Source organism: Thunnus thynnus, chromosome 4, assembly GCF_963924715.1.
Source record: "Thunnus thynnus chromosome 4, fThuThy2.1, whole genome shotgun sequence".
Classification (NCBI taxonomy): Eukaryota; Metazoa; Chordata; class Actinopteri; order Scombriformes; family Scombridae; genus Thunnus; species Thunnus thynnus.
In genome coordinates this window covers 2,395,067-2,413,542 of record NC_089520.1, presented here as the reverse complement: position 1 = coordinate 2,413,542, position 18,476 = coordinate 2,395,067, and the positions used below count along the sequence as shown (strand labels likewise).

General features: G+C 38.6%; 1 protein-coding gene across 3 annotated transcripts in view; it reads right to left on the bottom strand.

Moving 5' to 3' along the window:
• Nucleotides 1–18,476, bottom strand: part of LOC137180871 (poly(rC)-binding protein 4-like) — a 182,207-nt gene that overhangs the window by 87,144 nt on the left and 76,587 nt on the right. For all 3 annotated transcript variants that reach the window (XR_010928071.1, XM_067586144.1, XM_067586143.1), the window contains exons 3-5: nucleotides 7,567–7,906; nucleotides 5,656–5,679; nucleotides 3,134–3,166 (exon numbers count right to left, since the gene is read on the bottom strand). Coding sequence is in view for 2 of the 3 variants with exons in the window: in XM_067586144.1 (XP_067442245.1) it covers nucleotides 3,134–3,166; nucleotides 5,656–5,679; nucleotides 7,567–7,701 (192 nt within the window). In the remaining variant the exon portion in view is untranslated. The remainder of the gene's footprint in view (nucleotides 1–3,133; nucleotides 3,167–5,655; nucleotides 5,680–7,566; nucleotides 7,907–18,476) is intronic.

The window sequence follows — 18,476 nt, the reverse complement described above, 5'->3', positions numbered from 1 at the left end:
TCGGTCACGTGATCGTCTCCCTGCAGGTCGTATTTGTCTTTCAAAAGTCTTCTCATACACACTGACGTCTTATAATGGCATATAATTTGCATAAATATCCCTTAAACAGATCACTAATGAGATCCCCTCCTTGATATTTATGCTAAAATGACATATCTGCTATTATAAAACGATGTGCTTTCACACCAGTCTAAATAAATATAAAATAAAGCAGCAAATACAAAGGAGCTCTAACAGGTTACATATGAAAGCACATATTTACTATGACATATAAACATTTGATCATATCTTTTATACATTTTTGTAAATCAGTTCTTCCTCCGTATCTCAGCTGTACATTTATTCAACAAGCCGATTGATTCTCCCAAACTCGGGCTCGAGTTCACGTTTAATTTTTTTTTTTGCGACATTTCAAAAAGTTAAAATCCTCCTGACGGATGAACAGAAACATAACTCCCGCCTCACTGTTTCGTGCCCTCGCTCTCCCTCTCTTTTCTCTCTCTCTCTCTCGCTCTCTGGAGTGTTGATTCATGTGCGGTCGTCTTCAGACTCTTCCTCTGAGGACACACATTTTCTAAAATAATTTCTCCCCCCCCCCCAAGAATGTGTTTGTGGGTTATTATCCAACATTTTTACAGGCAAGCAGGGAACTAAATTGAATAAATTTAGGCTCATTAAAACACAGTAGCGTATTGTTTTCATGTTGAAACACACCGGAAGGAGTTCTGTGACCCATTTTAAGCCTCATTTCATAGTTTAAAAAAAATCTGAATATAATATTTTCTCATATTTTACTCGTCTTTATGCTGCTGCTGTTCTGACGTATGGAGGCTTTTATGACTGCCATTTAATAATAAATGCATACAAACTGATGCTTTTCTTTTCTGTTTGGACAAAGATAATCTTTACAGTAACTCTGGGGATCTTTGCTCTCTCTCTGGTATTCATATCAGGTGTTTCATACATTAACAAGTCACTGATTTAATCAGCAGGATGAACACAGAACATCTGATGCTTTAGATCCAGGAGTGAAAGAGGCGTCGCTCATGAAAACAGCATGAAAACGTAGTAAAGGATCAGAATCACTGTTGATTTTGTCATTTTTTTGTCAGTTAAATCTTGTTGTCATGCTTTATAATTATTTATGTCTTCTGAGCATCTTGAAGCTCCAGCTGTGGCCTTTGTTATTGTGTACAGTTGCCATGGTTACAGGTTAGTGTTGGAGAAGAGGGTCAATGATAAGAGAGTTGGGTCCCCAGACGTGAGGTGCATCACTTTAAAAAAAAAAAAAAAAGTTCTATTTTACTCAAGCGGCTGAAAAATGAAGCCAATGCTGAAGTGCCAAAAACCTGCATTCTCTCTAACGGCCAGCAGGGGGCGACTCCACCGGCTGCAAAAAGAAGTCAGATTGTATGGAAGTCTACTTCTCTCTTGATTTATTACCTCAGTGAACTGTTTCCTAATGAGTTTATGGTCTCAATTGCTAGTTTCAAGTCTTCTTCAATACAGCACGATGTTCATTTTGTAAATTATGGCTCCATTTAGAGTGAAATTGACAATAAAGGAGTGTATTCTTTAAGGCGTGGCTACGTTGTGATTGACAAGTCGCCACCACGGCAACGATGTTGCTTATGTGACGTAACCATTGCGTATTAGCGTAGCTGCTGCTATTTCACAGAGTGTTTTCAGTTCATTTAAAGTTAATTGTAACATTGTGGTTGCCTAAAAAAAAGTCTTGTTTAGCGTTTGGTTTTAATAAAAGACCCATCAATGAGTCGGACGATCAGTTTTTCCGGTGAGTACATTTTGTTTTAACAGTTTTAAGCCTGTTTTTCGCTAGTGAAAAATAGCATTAGCATTATCACTGTTAATCATGGATTGTAAATGCGCCGTGCTAATCAAGCTAGCAGCTAGCGCTATGGTCAGCTCCACCCTCGCATTCAAATATGGTCACTTCTGGCTCCAAAAATGAAACATGACGACGGCCGAATCCAAGATGGCGACGGTCAAATCGCTACACTCGAGGCTTCAAAACGGCAGTTCACAAACCAATGGGTGACGTCACGGTGACTACGTCCATATTTTTTTACAATCTATGCTTTTACTAAACTTGAAAACAGTCACATTTCTCTCTCTGCTCAAGAGAGTTATCGTAATGTTTTTTAACAGAAAAAAAAGGCTAAATATTCTCATCTCTCACACTGCCTTTAAAATCTAAACACCATATAGAAATTAAAAAATACTATCCTCTTTCTCCTCAGGATGAAAACATAAAGGTGCTGTTACTTCATACACGAGATCACCAAACACAACTAATCTTTAACAGCGTTTTAAGATCATACTCTAATTTTTCCACACCTTGCTAATGTTAAAATGCTAATGTTTGCTATAAAAGACTAAAGATACATTTATATCTGCCCAGTAACATCTGAACATGTAACATTTCAGTCTTTGTGGGGCTCTCTTGGACTTTTATTTCACATGTAGCATTAAAAGTCTTTCTTTGGTCTTTCTTCTTCTCTTTCTCACCATCTTTTCTCTCTTTCTGTACTTGCATCTCTGTTTTCCTGGGAAAGATGGGAAGGCAGAGCGGACACATATTCCATAGAGAAGCTCCACACCTACAGCTCCGAGCCTTGCTACCATTTTACAATTTGCTGACAGCAAACACGGCTAAATATGTACACGTCAACATAGCTAACATCACAGCGGGTGCTCAAAAAACACAAAATACACCATCACATATATAACTCGCATCCTAAAAATAGCTCGATATGATGGGAATCTACATGCAAGGAGACGAGTTTCTACACTTCTTACACGTTCCTGATAAAAGCATCTTTTTATGTACAATGCAATTAGAGCAGAAATAAGCACTAACAGCATATATAATCATGTTGGACACAGCTGACTTTCATGCTACTATCTGGTGTCCATGTTTCCTGTTTCTCACAGCACTAGTATGGATTTTCACAGTGTTGCGCCGCTTCCCGATTATGCTGTAATAATTAGCAGGATGCATGTGAGCTGCATTCGAAGGGTTATCGTGGATTAATAGGAGATAGGAAAAGACGGCAGAGATGAAAGAATATTACAGAGGACGGGGGGGGGGGGGTGGGCGACGCAGTCTTACCTCTTCTCGTATTCTCTTCACTGTTTCTCCTTTCTGTGGAAACACAAGAGGAGAGTTTATAAAGTTTGCTTTTCCTCCAAATCACCAAAGTTCAATGAAAAACTGGATAAAGAGCAGCAATGCTATATCATCCTTCAGAAACAAGCTGAAAACAAATTGATCTTTTATTTGTGTGTCGGTGTTCATGCATGCTGTCCATCTTTACTTAACTTATTTTCTTCTATTCTATCACTCTGTAGAGCACTTTGAACTACTTTTGTATGATATTGTGTGATGTAAATAAACTTGAACTTTACTAAAGTCACTAAATTAAGGAATAAAGTACCACAGGAGTGTTGAAGAAAAATGATGAGAAGATTTGAAAATAACAAACCAAGATTAGAAGTTTTGTCCCCAAATTGTGCTTTACTTCTGTTTTTGATCATGTAAACTGGTTTCAACTGCAACTACTGGATTTGTTGATATTGGCACAGAAACAATTTATGAAGCATTTTTTCATCAATATATTACATAACATATTTGGGTTTATGTAGAACATGTATTTGAAATGTATTTGTTTGGTTTACAGAATTTAAAAAAATACAGATTTCATGAAAATAATGATTTAAAAATGTGTCACATCCCACATCTGGAGTCTGACCCCTGAATTTTAAGTTTATATATAGGGAGACACAAGTAGATGCCAGGAAGACGCATCTTTGTGAGTCTTTTACATGTTTACATTTAAACAGGTTTCTAACCAGCTTTTTACAAGTGCATAGGAGAGATTGTGTCCTCATATTTAAAATTATTCCATCCAAAACTTGACTAAAAGTTAAACTAACATGAACTTTTTCTGAAGAGGACAGTCTCTGGAAATCAGACAAACACCTGAATATTAAATGATAATTCTGGTTTATTTCAACCTGATGTATTTCCCATCAATGTGTCCATCGTGGCTCTTTGTGTCATGCTGACTTTGTGCTCTCCAGCTCCGTTATAGAGATTCAGGAAAACAAGGATTCAAAAACAGCAAAACGATGTATATCGAGGCAACCTGCTGAGCCTCCTACAGCTTTCCAAATAAACAGGATGGAAGAAGGAAGTTGGAGAATGGAAGCAGAAAGGCAACAGGACTGATTCAAATGAATACAACTGGTCATCAAAATAAAATCCTCAAAATATATTATTTGGATGTTTTGCACTTAGTTTCTTCAGAACAGTTTGTGAAAGTCAACCTCATACATGTAAACGAACCAGCGTGCATGGATGAATATGCATTTATAGGAAATACATCAGGTGGAAATAAAACGTAATTTCCTTTTAAAAGACAGTTTGATTGTTTCAAGTTATTTTACTTTTTTATTACAATGTTTTATAACAGTTTATGCATTTTCTCCAGGGTGAAACCTGCTGTTAAGAAGCAGGTTATAACTTAAATATCGCAGGTTCAACTGGAAAAATCCAGGTGAGGGAAATGAATCAGTGATGTTTTCCACCTGCTAATCAGCAGCCACTGGGATGCCCCCCAGCAGCAACACCAGCAACACCAGCAGCAGCTTCACCGCGGCTGCTAACAGATATGAGAGTCTAATGCTATGAATATGACACTAAACACAAAGAAATGTGCTCAGGAAGACTGCTCTTATGTAAAGTACTTATGTGGTATGTTTATGTATGTTTCTTTCTATAATACCTGATTTTGACAGCTGTCTGTATCACATGAGCCTGTTTGAGTTCGACTGTAGTGAACATCAGCTCAGCTCAGTCTTGTTTAATGCTGGTGAAGCTCCTGCGGTGCGACTACAGACTGACACGACCCCAGCTAGAACTGTAACACGGTGATGTAATTCTCAAGCCATCATTATGTCAGACACTTCGAGCTGATAGACCACACAGTAGAAGTGATGAGGAGGGGGGGAATCTAAATATATGCTGAAGGAAATCAGCCTCAATCATGGGTTTAGTGAGTGTGCTGTGAGGACAGCGGTCATTATCACACTTCACTTGGCTGTGATATATTTGGAAAAATCCTACAGGGGTTTATTTAACACGTCCACAGTTAAATTGACTCGCATCCCTGGAGAGCGGCGCCTTTTTCAGTAAGTACAGATTGGAATGACATGGCCTGACTGGAAATTTTACACATTAATAATGCATATTTCATGGCAACTTTATATCGTTGCAGCAGGATTACACTGAGCCTTATCTTGAGCGGCATGCCAATTTTAGAAAACCATAGTTTGAAGATGGGGAGGATTTTTAAAAAAAACACACTATATAGAAATTATTGCATGTGTAACTGTTGTCTAATGATGCTCACAAACTCTTGTTAATGACTTCAACATAGACACAATCATTTGCTGTGTGCTCTAATTTGTTCTGATATGAAAAACATAATATTCTATTTCTAGAGAAATCCTTTCTGGTAGACTGGACATTTAAATTGCCTGATAAGCTTTTGTCTTTTTCATGCAGTGGACCAATGCTTATTCAGACAGAAAGTATTTGGTTCACTCTATGAGGTAGAAACTGCAACTCACCTTGCCAATAATGCTTCCAACTTCCTGTGGGAGAAAAACACAAACAGGGAATGTTAAAATAAACACTCTCAAAGGATGGATAGATACACTCTCTGTCATCCAGCCGCTTAAACGATAAGGCTGTCGATTTTCTATATTTTTCTTATTGTCAACAAATCTCATGTTTGGAGCCAAACCAACAATGAACTGATCTACTAACAAGTAACGTCTGTGTCTAAAAGCCTGATATATCTTATTGCTCTGTGCAGCAGACCTCCATAGTGTGAGCAGCATGTTGAACATTGGAGGCGTTCAGGTACAGGGTTGAGCGTAGGTCACCCAAGTTTTAGAAGCACTCAGAGCCCGATACACAACGACTGTAGTTACAGGTGATAAAATAAAGCTAAAAATAAGCTTTGGGCCACATACTCCAGCTGTATTGATTCATGTAAAAGGCAGCTGAAGCAATTTCTGTGTAGACGTGTTACACTGTTACACACATTACATATCTGATGGAAAGGTACGTTTCTATGTCAATGCTTCTTCTTTCCAGGAAATCAGTTACTTTTGCCAAATTATTTAGGGACAGAGCCCAAAAGGCAGAGGACCCTATTTATTGTATTTTGTGTGTTTGTTTGTTTGTTTCTTTATTATTACGCCACTTCAGACCTAAATTTGACCCCCTAAACATGCTCAAAAACTCACCAAATTTGGCATCATCAAGTCTGGTTTAAATTTGATAAAATGTAAAAATTGACCCCCAAAGTGCCAAAATGTGCTCTCTTGCGCCATCTATGTAACTAAAATGGCGGCCATGGCCCGTAGGAATGTTGTAGAGAGATCAAACCAATTCTCAATTATTCATCTCATCAAGACCTACAAATCATACACCCCTGACCTAAATCCAACAGGAAGTCCGCAATTAGCCTTTCAAAATAAGACTTTGCCACAGTTTTGGCCCCCGAACAAACACTATCTCCTCCGAGGGCATTAATGGTATCGGCTTCAAACTTTAATAGGTGACTTATGACACTGTACTGAAAAAAGTTAAAAACTTTGTAATAACTCGAACAGTTTATAAGGATTTTATAAGCCCTCAAAGTTGCAGTGCCACATGACACCTTACAATGTAAAACAATGGGGAGGCATAAAGTTTGTGTCAAACAGAGGCTTCTGAAGTCTAAACTATAAGTCTGACCACTTTCAAACCTGTATCAATGGAACCGCAATGAAATTTCCTACTAAAATATGATTTTTAATGTTAGATTTGGCCAAAGTCATGGGATTTATGAGGATATTTCACAAGAAGCGTACTCTAAAATCCTCCTCTCCAACTGCTCCTGGTGATGTCACTCCCTCAGTGCTGTGAAACATTCCGCAATACACACTCATTATAAAATCACAGGAGGAGCAAGAAAAGACTTTAAAACTCACACTCTAATATCTCAAAAACAATAAAAGATAGAGAAAACATGTAAATTCACTCGTGACTCATTTAAAGGTCAAATGAAGTTTGTATCTAAAACTATGTGGAAGCAGTAAATGTTCAAAAAGGTGTGGGTTCGCTCACACTCTCCATTCAAATGTATGAGTATTTTTGTGTGTCCAGCTGCAGTTACTTATTGTCTCCACACACCTGACAGTACACATGTCAATTAAACTTTCAAAATAAAAGCACACCACACTTGTAAGAAATATCCCTCATTTTTAAAAAGCAAAATGATCTGATCCCGACGGGCCAGAGTGCGAGGTCCCGACCAACGCTGCTTGCAGCTTTAATTTTCTTTTCAGGTTTGGTTGACTGGTGAAGTAGCAGCAGAAAGACGGACTGATATTTACAAAAATACTGTACATGAAGTTTTTATATTGGCAGTAAAGTCACAGACTGATCCTCAGTTGTACATATTTGTACATGTCTCCCTCCCTCCTCACCTTTCCGTGCATGAGGAGGCGCAGCGTGAGCGTGACCCCCATGGCCCCGTCTCCAAACTCCTGTTCACAGCTCATGGTAGTGGTGGTGGTGTGGTGGGTGGAGGTGTGGGTGGACTCTGCCGCTGGGAGACGCATGAAGGTCCGAGGCCCCCGAGGCGAATGGAGCTTTCCAGAACACCACAGAGAGCCCTTTGGAGAACCTGGCGAGGAACCCTTGGAGAGCCCTGGAGCTATGAGAGGGGTGAGGGGAGGTTGGGTCTGGGGGTGGAACGGTGGGATGGAGCTGGTGGAGCCGGTGTTAGGGGTGAGTTTTATCCTCGTTCCTGTTTCTCTTTCAACTCTGTGGAAGGGAGAAAGAAAACAGAGATGAGGAGAAATAATTGTGATGATTAAACGTTTCCAGGTCACATGAATATATTTCTGATTCATTTTATTTATTGCATATTGTACTGTAAGTGCATCCACAGTGTCTCACCACATGCAACAGAAAAAACAGACAAGTAATTTCAGCTTGTAAGAGCCGCTGTGCTGCAGGTGTTGATTAATGTGACTCAGCAGATGCAGATTCAGAAACAAATAAAATGAACGAGGCAGTGATTTTGGACACAGGCGTGTTGGAGCTAAATGCTAACGTCAGCGTGCTGATGTTCACCATGTTCACTATCTTAACTTCACATTGCACAGAACAGAGCAGCCAGGTTAGTTCTTCAATGATCTTTCTGTGCTAATGTGTGTGAGATGCTTAAATGATTATCATGGCAAACTGTGGAGGCTAAATTAAAATCTAGACTCTTCTGAGGAAAATGAGCATATACTGGTTTCTGTTATACAGGTATAACACATGTCAGGTCAGCACTGGTCACCTGGCAGCATCATGTCCACAAACAAACTGTATGATGAGAACTGTTCTCTATCTTGACAAGTTTGTTTTTGTTTTCATTATAATTTTGTATTGTCTTATTCACTTATTTCCTGATCTCTCTATATATGGCTTATTTTGCTTTTTCTAGTTGTATTGATTAATTACATTTTAAATTGCTGTTTGTTTTATTCTTGTTGTTGTTGTATTGACACCAGGAAGACTAGCGACCAATTTGTAGAAGCTGATGGAAATCCAAATAAAGAATAAAGAATAAATTTGCTAATTAGCACTAAACATAACATACAGCATAAGGCTCAATGCAATGTTATTAGTTTTTAAGGTTTCTTTAAGGGTTAAATGGTGCTAGATGAAAAGTTAATTGATTCTAATTCATCCTGAGGGGAGCATGAACATCTGATGGCATTTCACTTAAAACCATAAATGAAAACCTGTTGGTGGTGCTAGAGGAAAAGTCAGTGGATCACTAAAGTTATTAGGATTCATTGTGTGAGGACCATGAATGTTTGTACAAAGTTTCCTGCCACTTCATCCAGTGGTTACAGAGAAATTTCAGTCTCGACCAAAGTGGTGCACGAGCGCAACAGACACACCAACACTGACATCCACAGAGCCATGCTGCCAGCACGACCCAAATACTGCTCCATTAAAAGGATTTAAAGTGTAAAGACAGATGTGTTTTCAAGCATGTTTCCTTGTTTGACATCAATCAAGTAGTGGTGCTTAAATGTTCCCCGATTCCTCCTTTCTTGCCAGTTTGACAGTTTAGATTGAATTGTCTGTAAAGCAATTAAGGTCCCTACAAGTAGAGAAACAACACTGGTGAGTACGTGCTCATTTGCACTTTGTGGGTGTACATAGTCAAGTGTTTGCCAAAGCTCAGAGCTGACAAATGTGTGTGTTTGTATATGCGTGTGTGTGTGTGTGTGTGAGTGATTTCGTTGTAAACCAGCAGCGTGTTTGGCTCCATAGCCACGAGGCCTACGAGGCATTTCATTGATTCAACATCCTGAGCAGCATTCTGAAAGCACTGCAGGAGCGAGCTGACTCCGGCACAATAAGAGGTGTGGAAATTAACATAATTTCTCAAGTGTCAGAAGCTAGTCAACAAGTCAGCGCAGTAATTTAAAAATTAATTGGGAACTCTGTTTAAAAAGCTTAGGGGCTGAATTAAATAAGCTTTCGGCCATGGAAATGCCACTCAAGCGTGATGATACTTAAGCATTTCCTTTTACTCAAAGCCCCCTTCAAATAATAAAAAAAGAGAGCAAAAGAGAGCAGACTTCAGCCACTGCTGCATACCAAAGAGACGTTTTCACTCTCCTATGTGTATGTTGAAGTGTATGTATACACCTGGGCGAGTGTGTGTCGTACACATCCTTCTATGTACGTCTTGTACTTTGATCATTGTTGTGTAAGCTTGAGCATCGGTCTTTCAGGACTCTGTCTCTATGCCAACCAGCATCCTTAGTGACATAAGGTACGCAGATGAATAAACAGAGGAACTGCTTCATAAATTGAACCATATTCTTAATAAAACTAATTAAAGCTTCATAAACCGGATACAAATTAAAAGTGAAATTATTTCTGATCCTTTACTTATTTCTCATGCTTTTAATCAGCATTTGTTGTCTACCTGTGGTTCTTTACACTATAATTACTATAGTACAGCTGGTTCATCAAACTCCATTACTCCTAATGGTTCATTTTCCTTTAGAAAAATCTTGCCTATTGATGTTTTTCATGTGTTATGTGAGTTAAAAGAAAGTAGTAGTGCTGGTCCAGATGGTTTGGAAGCCAAATTTTTAAACATCTAGTAATGTATCCTCTTGCAGATTTATTTAACTTGTCTCTGTCTACTTGTTGAATTCCTCCCATATGGAATTGTGCCAGAGTTAACCTTCTTTTCAAAGGTCGAGACCCGATGTTAATAATTATTGACTAATTTTTATTATTTGTACTATTGCAAAAATCATTGAGAAACTATTTTTAATCAATAATCACAGTACAGCAATCTGTTCAATATTTTATCTTCATCCCAGTCAGGTTTTAGATCTAACTTTTCACCACGGCTCTTTTAAAATTCACTAATGATGTGTTGTCCCTTTGATAAGGGACAACTCACAGGTGCAATTTTTTTCTATCAATATTTCCGAGGTTTCTGATATGGATGATCACTATCTCCTCTTGTATAAGCTCTATTCTATTGCTTTAACCCATAATAGATAATAGATGTCAGTGTGTTGTCTTTCAGGGCTCTCAATCTGACTATTTAATTGTTTAAAAGCATTTGTTTTCAACAAGGTTCCACCTTGGGACCACTTCTTTTTTCTATTTTTATGAATGACTTACCTAAAATATGCTCAAATTGTCTTGTTCATCTTTATGCTGATGACACTGTTATTTACACTTCTAACTCTGATATATTACAAATCCAGAATTCTTTACAGTTCGATTTTAACTTTGTCCAAACCTAGTTTCATAATAATAAACTTGTATTGAATCAGAAGAAGTCCCGCAGTGTGGTGTTTGGTACATGACATAGTCGTTCATATCCCTTTGATTTGAATATCGACGGCCGAAGATTAAAACCTCCGATCTGAAAAATGCACTTTTTTGAGAAAACTAAAAAAAACTTGTTTTTATGCAGAATGCTATTTGTTAAGGATACCCAACACATAATACACTGTTTTTGGACTATATTATTATATTATGTGTTATAGATATTAATGCCTCGCAAAGTGCAGATAGGCGCTTTTGCACTTGATGCAAGTTGGAAGAGGTTCTACAAAACGATGCTCTAAATTAAGTTAATAATTTAAATTAAATTAAAAATAAAATTAAGTTTGTTTTCAAGTAAAAGGATGTGGTAAATGTAATAGTTACTACATTGTAGTATACTAGGGTCAGAATTCCTCAAATTCAGTGTATTTGCTTCCTCGTCCACTGGAAATGAATGTTCAGTGATTCGTGCTGTAGCCTCTCTACACATCCAGGGACTCTGCGTTGTGTTTTTGTTTTGTTGTGTGACTTTTCTGTCACAACGAAGGGAGGCATTATCTTGCAGACAGACTGAATATGAGCAGCCTTCCTCGTTCTCATCATCCAAAGTGAAATCCGCCAATCAGAAAACTCTGCAGATAGGAGGTTTTGCGCTTTGGCCATTGATATTAATTTTGATGGTCACCCCTTGAGAAAGTTGATCTGTTCAAATATCTTGGACTTTGGATTTACCCTGAGCTCTCCTTTAAACCCCACATTGATTTTTTTTATAATAAATAAGACCATATGGTTGTCTGAGTTCACTTTATCTATCAATTAATTGTTTTACATTTCAATTCAGGAAAAGAATAATTTCTCAGTTGACCTTTTATTGAATATGCTGACATCATCCATCAGAACACCTCTGACACTCATCTTAGGCCCCTTAATGTTGTATATAATTCAATATATAGATTTGTTTTGAGGTGTCCGTATAGAACTCGCCATTGTTTCATGTATGAATTGTTTAATTGGTTGAAGCCTAAATCTAAAAGGCAATTTCACTGTGTTCAGTTCATCTTCTAATGTGTTTACTTTAATTGTCCTCCCAATGTAGAGCAGTTTTTAGTTTCATATCCACTCAGACATGCAATATCCCTCTTTTTTTTGTATCCAGAATTTTCAAAGAAGTCAAATGCAGATAATTTCCAATACAAAGCTTCATCCGACTGGAATAAACTTCCTGTTTTTTCTGAGATCTATTACCTCTCTCCACTGCTTCAGGACATCTTTATTTTCTCATCTTAAAACAATCTGTTTATACTTCTAATTTGTGTGTACTTACAATCTACAAACTGCTTCAATTGCTCTTCATGCTGATGTAATTGATTTATTATCTGGGTCATTGTAATTTTTCTTGTACAACAGCTGAGGGCCGGGGATGTGTCTGTATCTGTGTATTTAGAGTGTATGCTTGTTATGTAATGCTTTTTTTGTTTATATGTATGTGTTTTGTATTTGTGTCTGTAGGATCTCCCTTGAAAACGAGACGCTACATCTCGAGGGGCTATCCTTTCAATAATTTCAAATGTATATACCTGTGTGTGTGTGTGTTTTGGAGTGTAGATGCAGGGGATTTGGTTGTTGTATGCTCTTAAAAGTGTGTGTGTTTTTTTTGTGGACTCCTTCAGTATGCATCTCCATTTGCACTGTGAGCGTCTGGATCTCCCAATCTCATAAAAAATATACACTCTGAGCCAAAGTAGGTCACAAACGCGATGCAGGCTGTCTGGCACGCTAGACGAGTAGCGTCTCATGACAACATAACACACACACACACACACAGAGGGAGGGAGGTTGCTTTAACTTCAGAGAGAGACCACCTGAGATACAGAAAACTGGCGAAAGAGACGGGTGGAAGGAGAGCACAGAATAATAAAAAGAGGAGATAGAGGGTGATGGAGAAGATGAATGACAGAAGATGCTTTATACGACCACCTGGTAAGAGAGAGAAGTGGCTGAAACGGTTGTCTAAGCGAGTGTCTCATCCTTTTCAGATGAATTCACTTCTGCAGAGCAATGGTCAAAGTGTATCTTACAAGTAAAGCCTGATATATCTTATTCCTCCGTTGTTGTCCAAAAACTGGGTGACATGTTCCTTCATCATGAAGAGTTTGGTCACGTTAGTCTGTTTAGAAACGGCTCCACAGATATGTGAAATTAGAAGTTTATGTTCTAGTGTTGTTTAGTAATTAACAAAAGTATCTTCCAAACCCCTTTTCTACTTTTAAAAAAACTCTTTTAACATTTTCTTTCACCACCAAAAGATCATTTACTATCATAGCAACAGGAAAAACATTGTTTTGACCTTGAATCTTTGCCAATAAAGTTTTCAATATGGCTGCTAAGGAGATAACTGTAAAAGGTTTTCTATCAACAAGCAATGTTTTTCTGCAGACCAAAACCCCTATGAAAGATAATAACATTAATAACAAAGGAACACCGAAAAAATAAATAAATTTTGAAACAAAAAAAGACAAATTCACTCAAAATCCAGGCAATAAATCTAAAGTAAGCTCACCTCAATAAAAGACAGAAGGCTCTACAGTAAGACTGAGGAACAGGAAAATGCCTGTCTGTGTGTGTGTGTGTTTTGAGAAGGAACTTGAAATATGCAATAAATGTGCAATCCTATGCTTATTTTGAAGCCAAAAGGTGTCCAGAAAAATATTTTGTGGTTATTTTTCTACTAGAGTGATCCATTTTAGAGTAATAAACTCTGTTTTCCAGTATGTACCGTTCCAAAACAGCATGTAAGCACGTCACTGTCTGGAAATTTTGTGTATTCTGTGTAGTCTGTCGGACTGCTTGGGTATTTGTGTGCAGTGGAGTGTGTGTGTGCAGTATGTGCTTGGTTGCATGTATTTGAAAAGATGCATTTACTTTTTTCTGGGTAATGTGTGTGTGTGTGTGTGTGTGCATGTAAGCTTGTGTGTGTGTGTGTGTGTGTGTGAGAGAGAGAGAGAGAGAGAGAGAGAGACAGATGCAAATACAGAACATATGAATTATTGAAACTCTTTGAGATGCTTCAGCGTGGGGTTATAAACCAGGTCTCCCCACGTACAAACACACACACACACACTAACACACACACACACACACACACACACACAGAGTTAACATCTCCATGGACCTGTCCTTGTAGAAAAGGACTCGAGGGAATAAGCCATGAATCAGCCATGCATGAGGTCAGCACTGATAGAGAGAGTGGGTGGTGTGTGTGTGTGTGTGTGTGTGTGTGTGTCTGTGTGCAGACTTGTAATATTCACATTGTGGGGACAAACATCTGTTAAAATATAGCAGAGGTCATGGAACTTTCTACCTGTAGTTACATTACAACAGCTTATTTGTTGATTTTACAGAGTCTCCTGGTTTATGTTTTTTCTGACATTATATTAGTTGCTAAATAGGTTGTATATGTTGGTGTTAGCATGTTTCTATTGGATTAGCAAAAACAGTTTCTTAATTTTCACACAAAACAATAGGAACCGAACAGTGAAGGATGCAATAGAAGGAAAAGTAGGTCTTCCTGCAGAAAAGAACAGACTTTAAAGTACAAGGACATCTAGACATCATTTCTTTCTTTTTTGGGGGATACATTTCTTTATTGAGATTTAATCGTAATATATAGGGCTGCGGTTACAAAGTGAGTGTAATGACAAATGTCCATGCACTAACAAAAATAAGATCTTATGGACGAGCAGATCAACTGCATTAAAGATTCTATAGTAATAACAGCTTGTTATCAGTATGAAATATTTTCTGTTTTTGTATGGTGCATATCATTTCTTCATGGTTAAAGTGAGATTAGCAGGGCTGCCAACTCTCACATCGACCGTAAGACTCATGCAACTGACACTTTTCACACACTCTCACGCCACACATCCATTTTCTCACACACTGAAAAACAAATTCATAACTTATAACGTTGCAGTATGAAAAAAGAACACTGACAGCGCACGGACAGACAAGACAGAGCAGCACAGCGCGACAGCAGCACTGTGCAGCAGCGAGTTATTCAAACCATCAGGGGGGAAGCCAGAAATATACACAAATCTATTATATTGTGATTTATTCCCATGCATGCTGCTCAGAGTATGTAATCTGGTAAGTAGTAATCAGGGTAATCTAGTAATCTAGTAATATAACAATAATTTAACATTATACAGAGTTTCCAACACGGTCTAGTCTCTCTAAAATCAATCTCTTAAATCTCACGTCAAATAAAAGACTGTGCTTCACCACAACTGGCTCTAATCAGTGCAGCTCTGAGCTCAGCACACCAGGTTAGCTAAAGCTGTTTCTGAGGCAGAGCAGGGTTGATTGGGATGAAAAACTTTTCAAATATGAAATAGTCATTCATCTAATAATCATTTCCTGTCCTGAGGGTGCGCCGCAGTGAGAAAGTTGAACCAGAATCAACTTTTGGAGAAATGCAACCTGTAACACTGTACAACCCTGTCATGAGGGCAGACAAAAACATTACTAGGAAGAGGGGAGGAAATTGCTCTTCGTTTGATAACGTTAAAAATAAAGTTAGGCTTTGCTGACGGCTTCCCGTCTCATTTTAAAAAAGACGAGAGAGAGAGAGAGAGAGAGAGAGAGAAGCAGTGGTTGAGTGAGCTAGAAAGTGGATGTGGAGAGAGAGCACTGGTGAATGAGAGGAATAAAATGTTATTTTCTGATTGTTTCACGGCGGTTACAAATAAACACACCCACACCCTGCACCTCCACGCAGCCCTGCAGAGGTGCTGCAACGCCTGATAATAGTGCCACAGCCGCTAAATACACCTGAACTATGAGAATAAGGTAAAATTGTATAAGAATGATTCTGTCCCGAGCTTTTTGATGTATATAAGCGGTTGATCACTGTAACTGTGATCACTATAAGACGGTTTCCACTGTATTTGGATCGACCAGAGACACTAAAACCGGAGTGTCAGATGATGGGAGCGACACGGTGAGGAGCATAGATATTTCTTATCCTATGTTTTGAAGAAAAATATGTTTAATATCTGGAGTACACATCAAAAATGCTCACCCCCCCCCCCCCCCCCCTTCCATGGGAACAAATCTCACTCCAAGCTGAAGTCAAAAGTTGGCAAAAAAACCAGTTCAGTACAGTTCCAAATGGGATTCAACTTAGAAGAGGCGCAACAAAAAACAGGTCATTCTAGCTGTAATTATTACTGGAGTGAGGGTGAAAAATATTGATTGAAATTACTCATCAGGGCAGTAAAGGTAAAGTTTGGTGTTAGACATGTTGTGCTTGTGATTAATCTTTGGATAATGAATGTAAATCCATGCATTGTCCTAATAAGAGATAAAAACTCTTTACTCCCAAAACTTGAACCACACCAGCAGAAATGACGAAGACTGTAAAAATAAGAGCTTGTAGGCTGTTTGAAACCACATTAAACGTTTGAATTATGTAAATCCTACAGATGTGTGGGAGTGATGATGATTGTAATGACAATAATGATGATGATGATGATGATGATGATGATGACAAGTCACACACATGGACACACAAACATCACCTTCTCATAAATCCTGTCCCACATCGCTGACGTCTAAAGGAGCTTTTTCTTCTTTTTCGTCTTCTTTTTTAAAATCAATTGCAGAAAAACATTCTCGTCCTTCAAGGCCAGAGCTCTGTTACTGCTGAAATGAAGCAAATAATTCTAAACTTTTAGCCTTTATAAAGAGACAGTTTGTGTGTAACTGCTACACAGGAGAGAGGGAATATTTTAAATTATTGTATTGCTCATCATTAACTGTAATAATTTGTCCCAGTATTTAGTTTAGCTATGAAAGTGTTCTCAATTTATTAGCATTGTGGTCATATTTGCACATACTTAAGAAACACCAGGTGCTCTCCCTCCCTGTTGGGTATCATCGCAGTATTGTTTAAGGACAATACAGCTATTCAAGCAGTTGACGCCAGCGGATGAAATCCGCGACTTGTCTCCTAAATTATTCCCTGATACCTCAACACGCTGTCCTCCCTCTTAATGATGAGCAGTTTCCCACAGGACTCAGCAACCAAAGCTGCTTTCATATCAGTGTCTCCAAAACAAGTCAAGGAAATTGTTGTGAAAGAGATGACCTGAGAGGAAGAGGGAGTCTGTGTGAATGTGAATACAAAACAGAGAGGGAGAGAGAGAGAGAGAGAGAGATGAAGAGGGAGTAAACACAAAGAGAGGCACATGAAGAAATTCTAGACAGGAAGACAAGAGGAGAATCAGAGAACAGAAACACCGAGGCGGAACACAGTCTGAATATATTTCACGGCCATACGGTGAATCATGGTATTGGATTTGATTACCAGGTGGGCAGGTCTGATTGATTCTGGCCGGCAACAACTAATTTCGAAAAACTGATTGGATTAAACGCTGAGCCAACAACTCATTCCTTAAAGCTGATTGGATTAAAATGGTAGCCGGCTGATTTAAATCATGTCACTGGTTAATGGTCACCAGAGATGTCAAGGACAACACGCCTGTAAAATTGAATGTGTGTCCAATTCAAGACCCTGTGGGAGAAATGTGTATCTGTTATGATGTTCTGTATGCGTGTGCATGCATGTGGCTGTGATTATGAGCGTGTGTGTTGATTTAAGAGCGTGAGTGTGTCTGAATAAGCATCTGAGTCACTTTTACGTAAAAGTCATGACTGCAATCTCACGAGGTCGGACCTGCCTGAAACGTGTCTTTGAAACTTTGAACACGACACAAGTGAACGCAGTCGGATGAACATAAAGACCACAGCAGAACAAAGTCAAACATGCAGAGAGAGAAATGTGCAACGTGTCACTGTAATAAATTAACATCTCAATGCTAGCTTTGAGATAAGCTAACTTAAAGAGGACATATTCAGCACATTTCCAGCTCTATATTTATATTCTGGGGCTCTACTGGAATATCTTTACATGATTTCCAGTTAAAAACTCCTTATTTATCTTCTACTGGTCCTTTATGCAGCCCCTCAGTTCAGCCTCTGTCTGAAACAGGCCGTTTTAGCTCCTGTCTCTTTAAGGCCCCGCCTCCCGATGAGCCCACTCTGTTCTGATTGGTCAACTTCAGGAAGCTTCCTCCGGCTCCGGAGGCTACGTAAACAAACTATAGTAGCAGGATTTCACCTCTTTTTTCTCCTTCTTTACTCCAAATGTAAACTTCTCAAATGGAGTGGACAACGTGAAGGGAAACATCTGGCGCTTTAGCTGCTAAATGCTAAAGCTAAAAATATCGATTACAGCTGCTTTAAAATCCGTGAGTGATGCAGCCTGAGAGAGAAGAAAACGTCTCGCTTCCTTCCTGTTATAACATTTTAACTGACACTCTCTCTCTCTGTCTGCTCCCTCTCGTACAGCAGGTGCTGAATATTGTCTCAGACGTATTGTCATGTCTGAATAAAGGCAGAAGCAGCTTTTAATGTGAAAGACGCCTCCGTCTGAATGAATGAAGCTTGATGAAGCAGCAGTGTTACA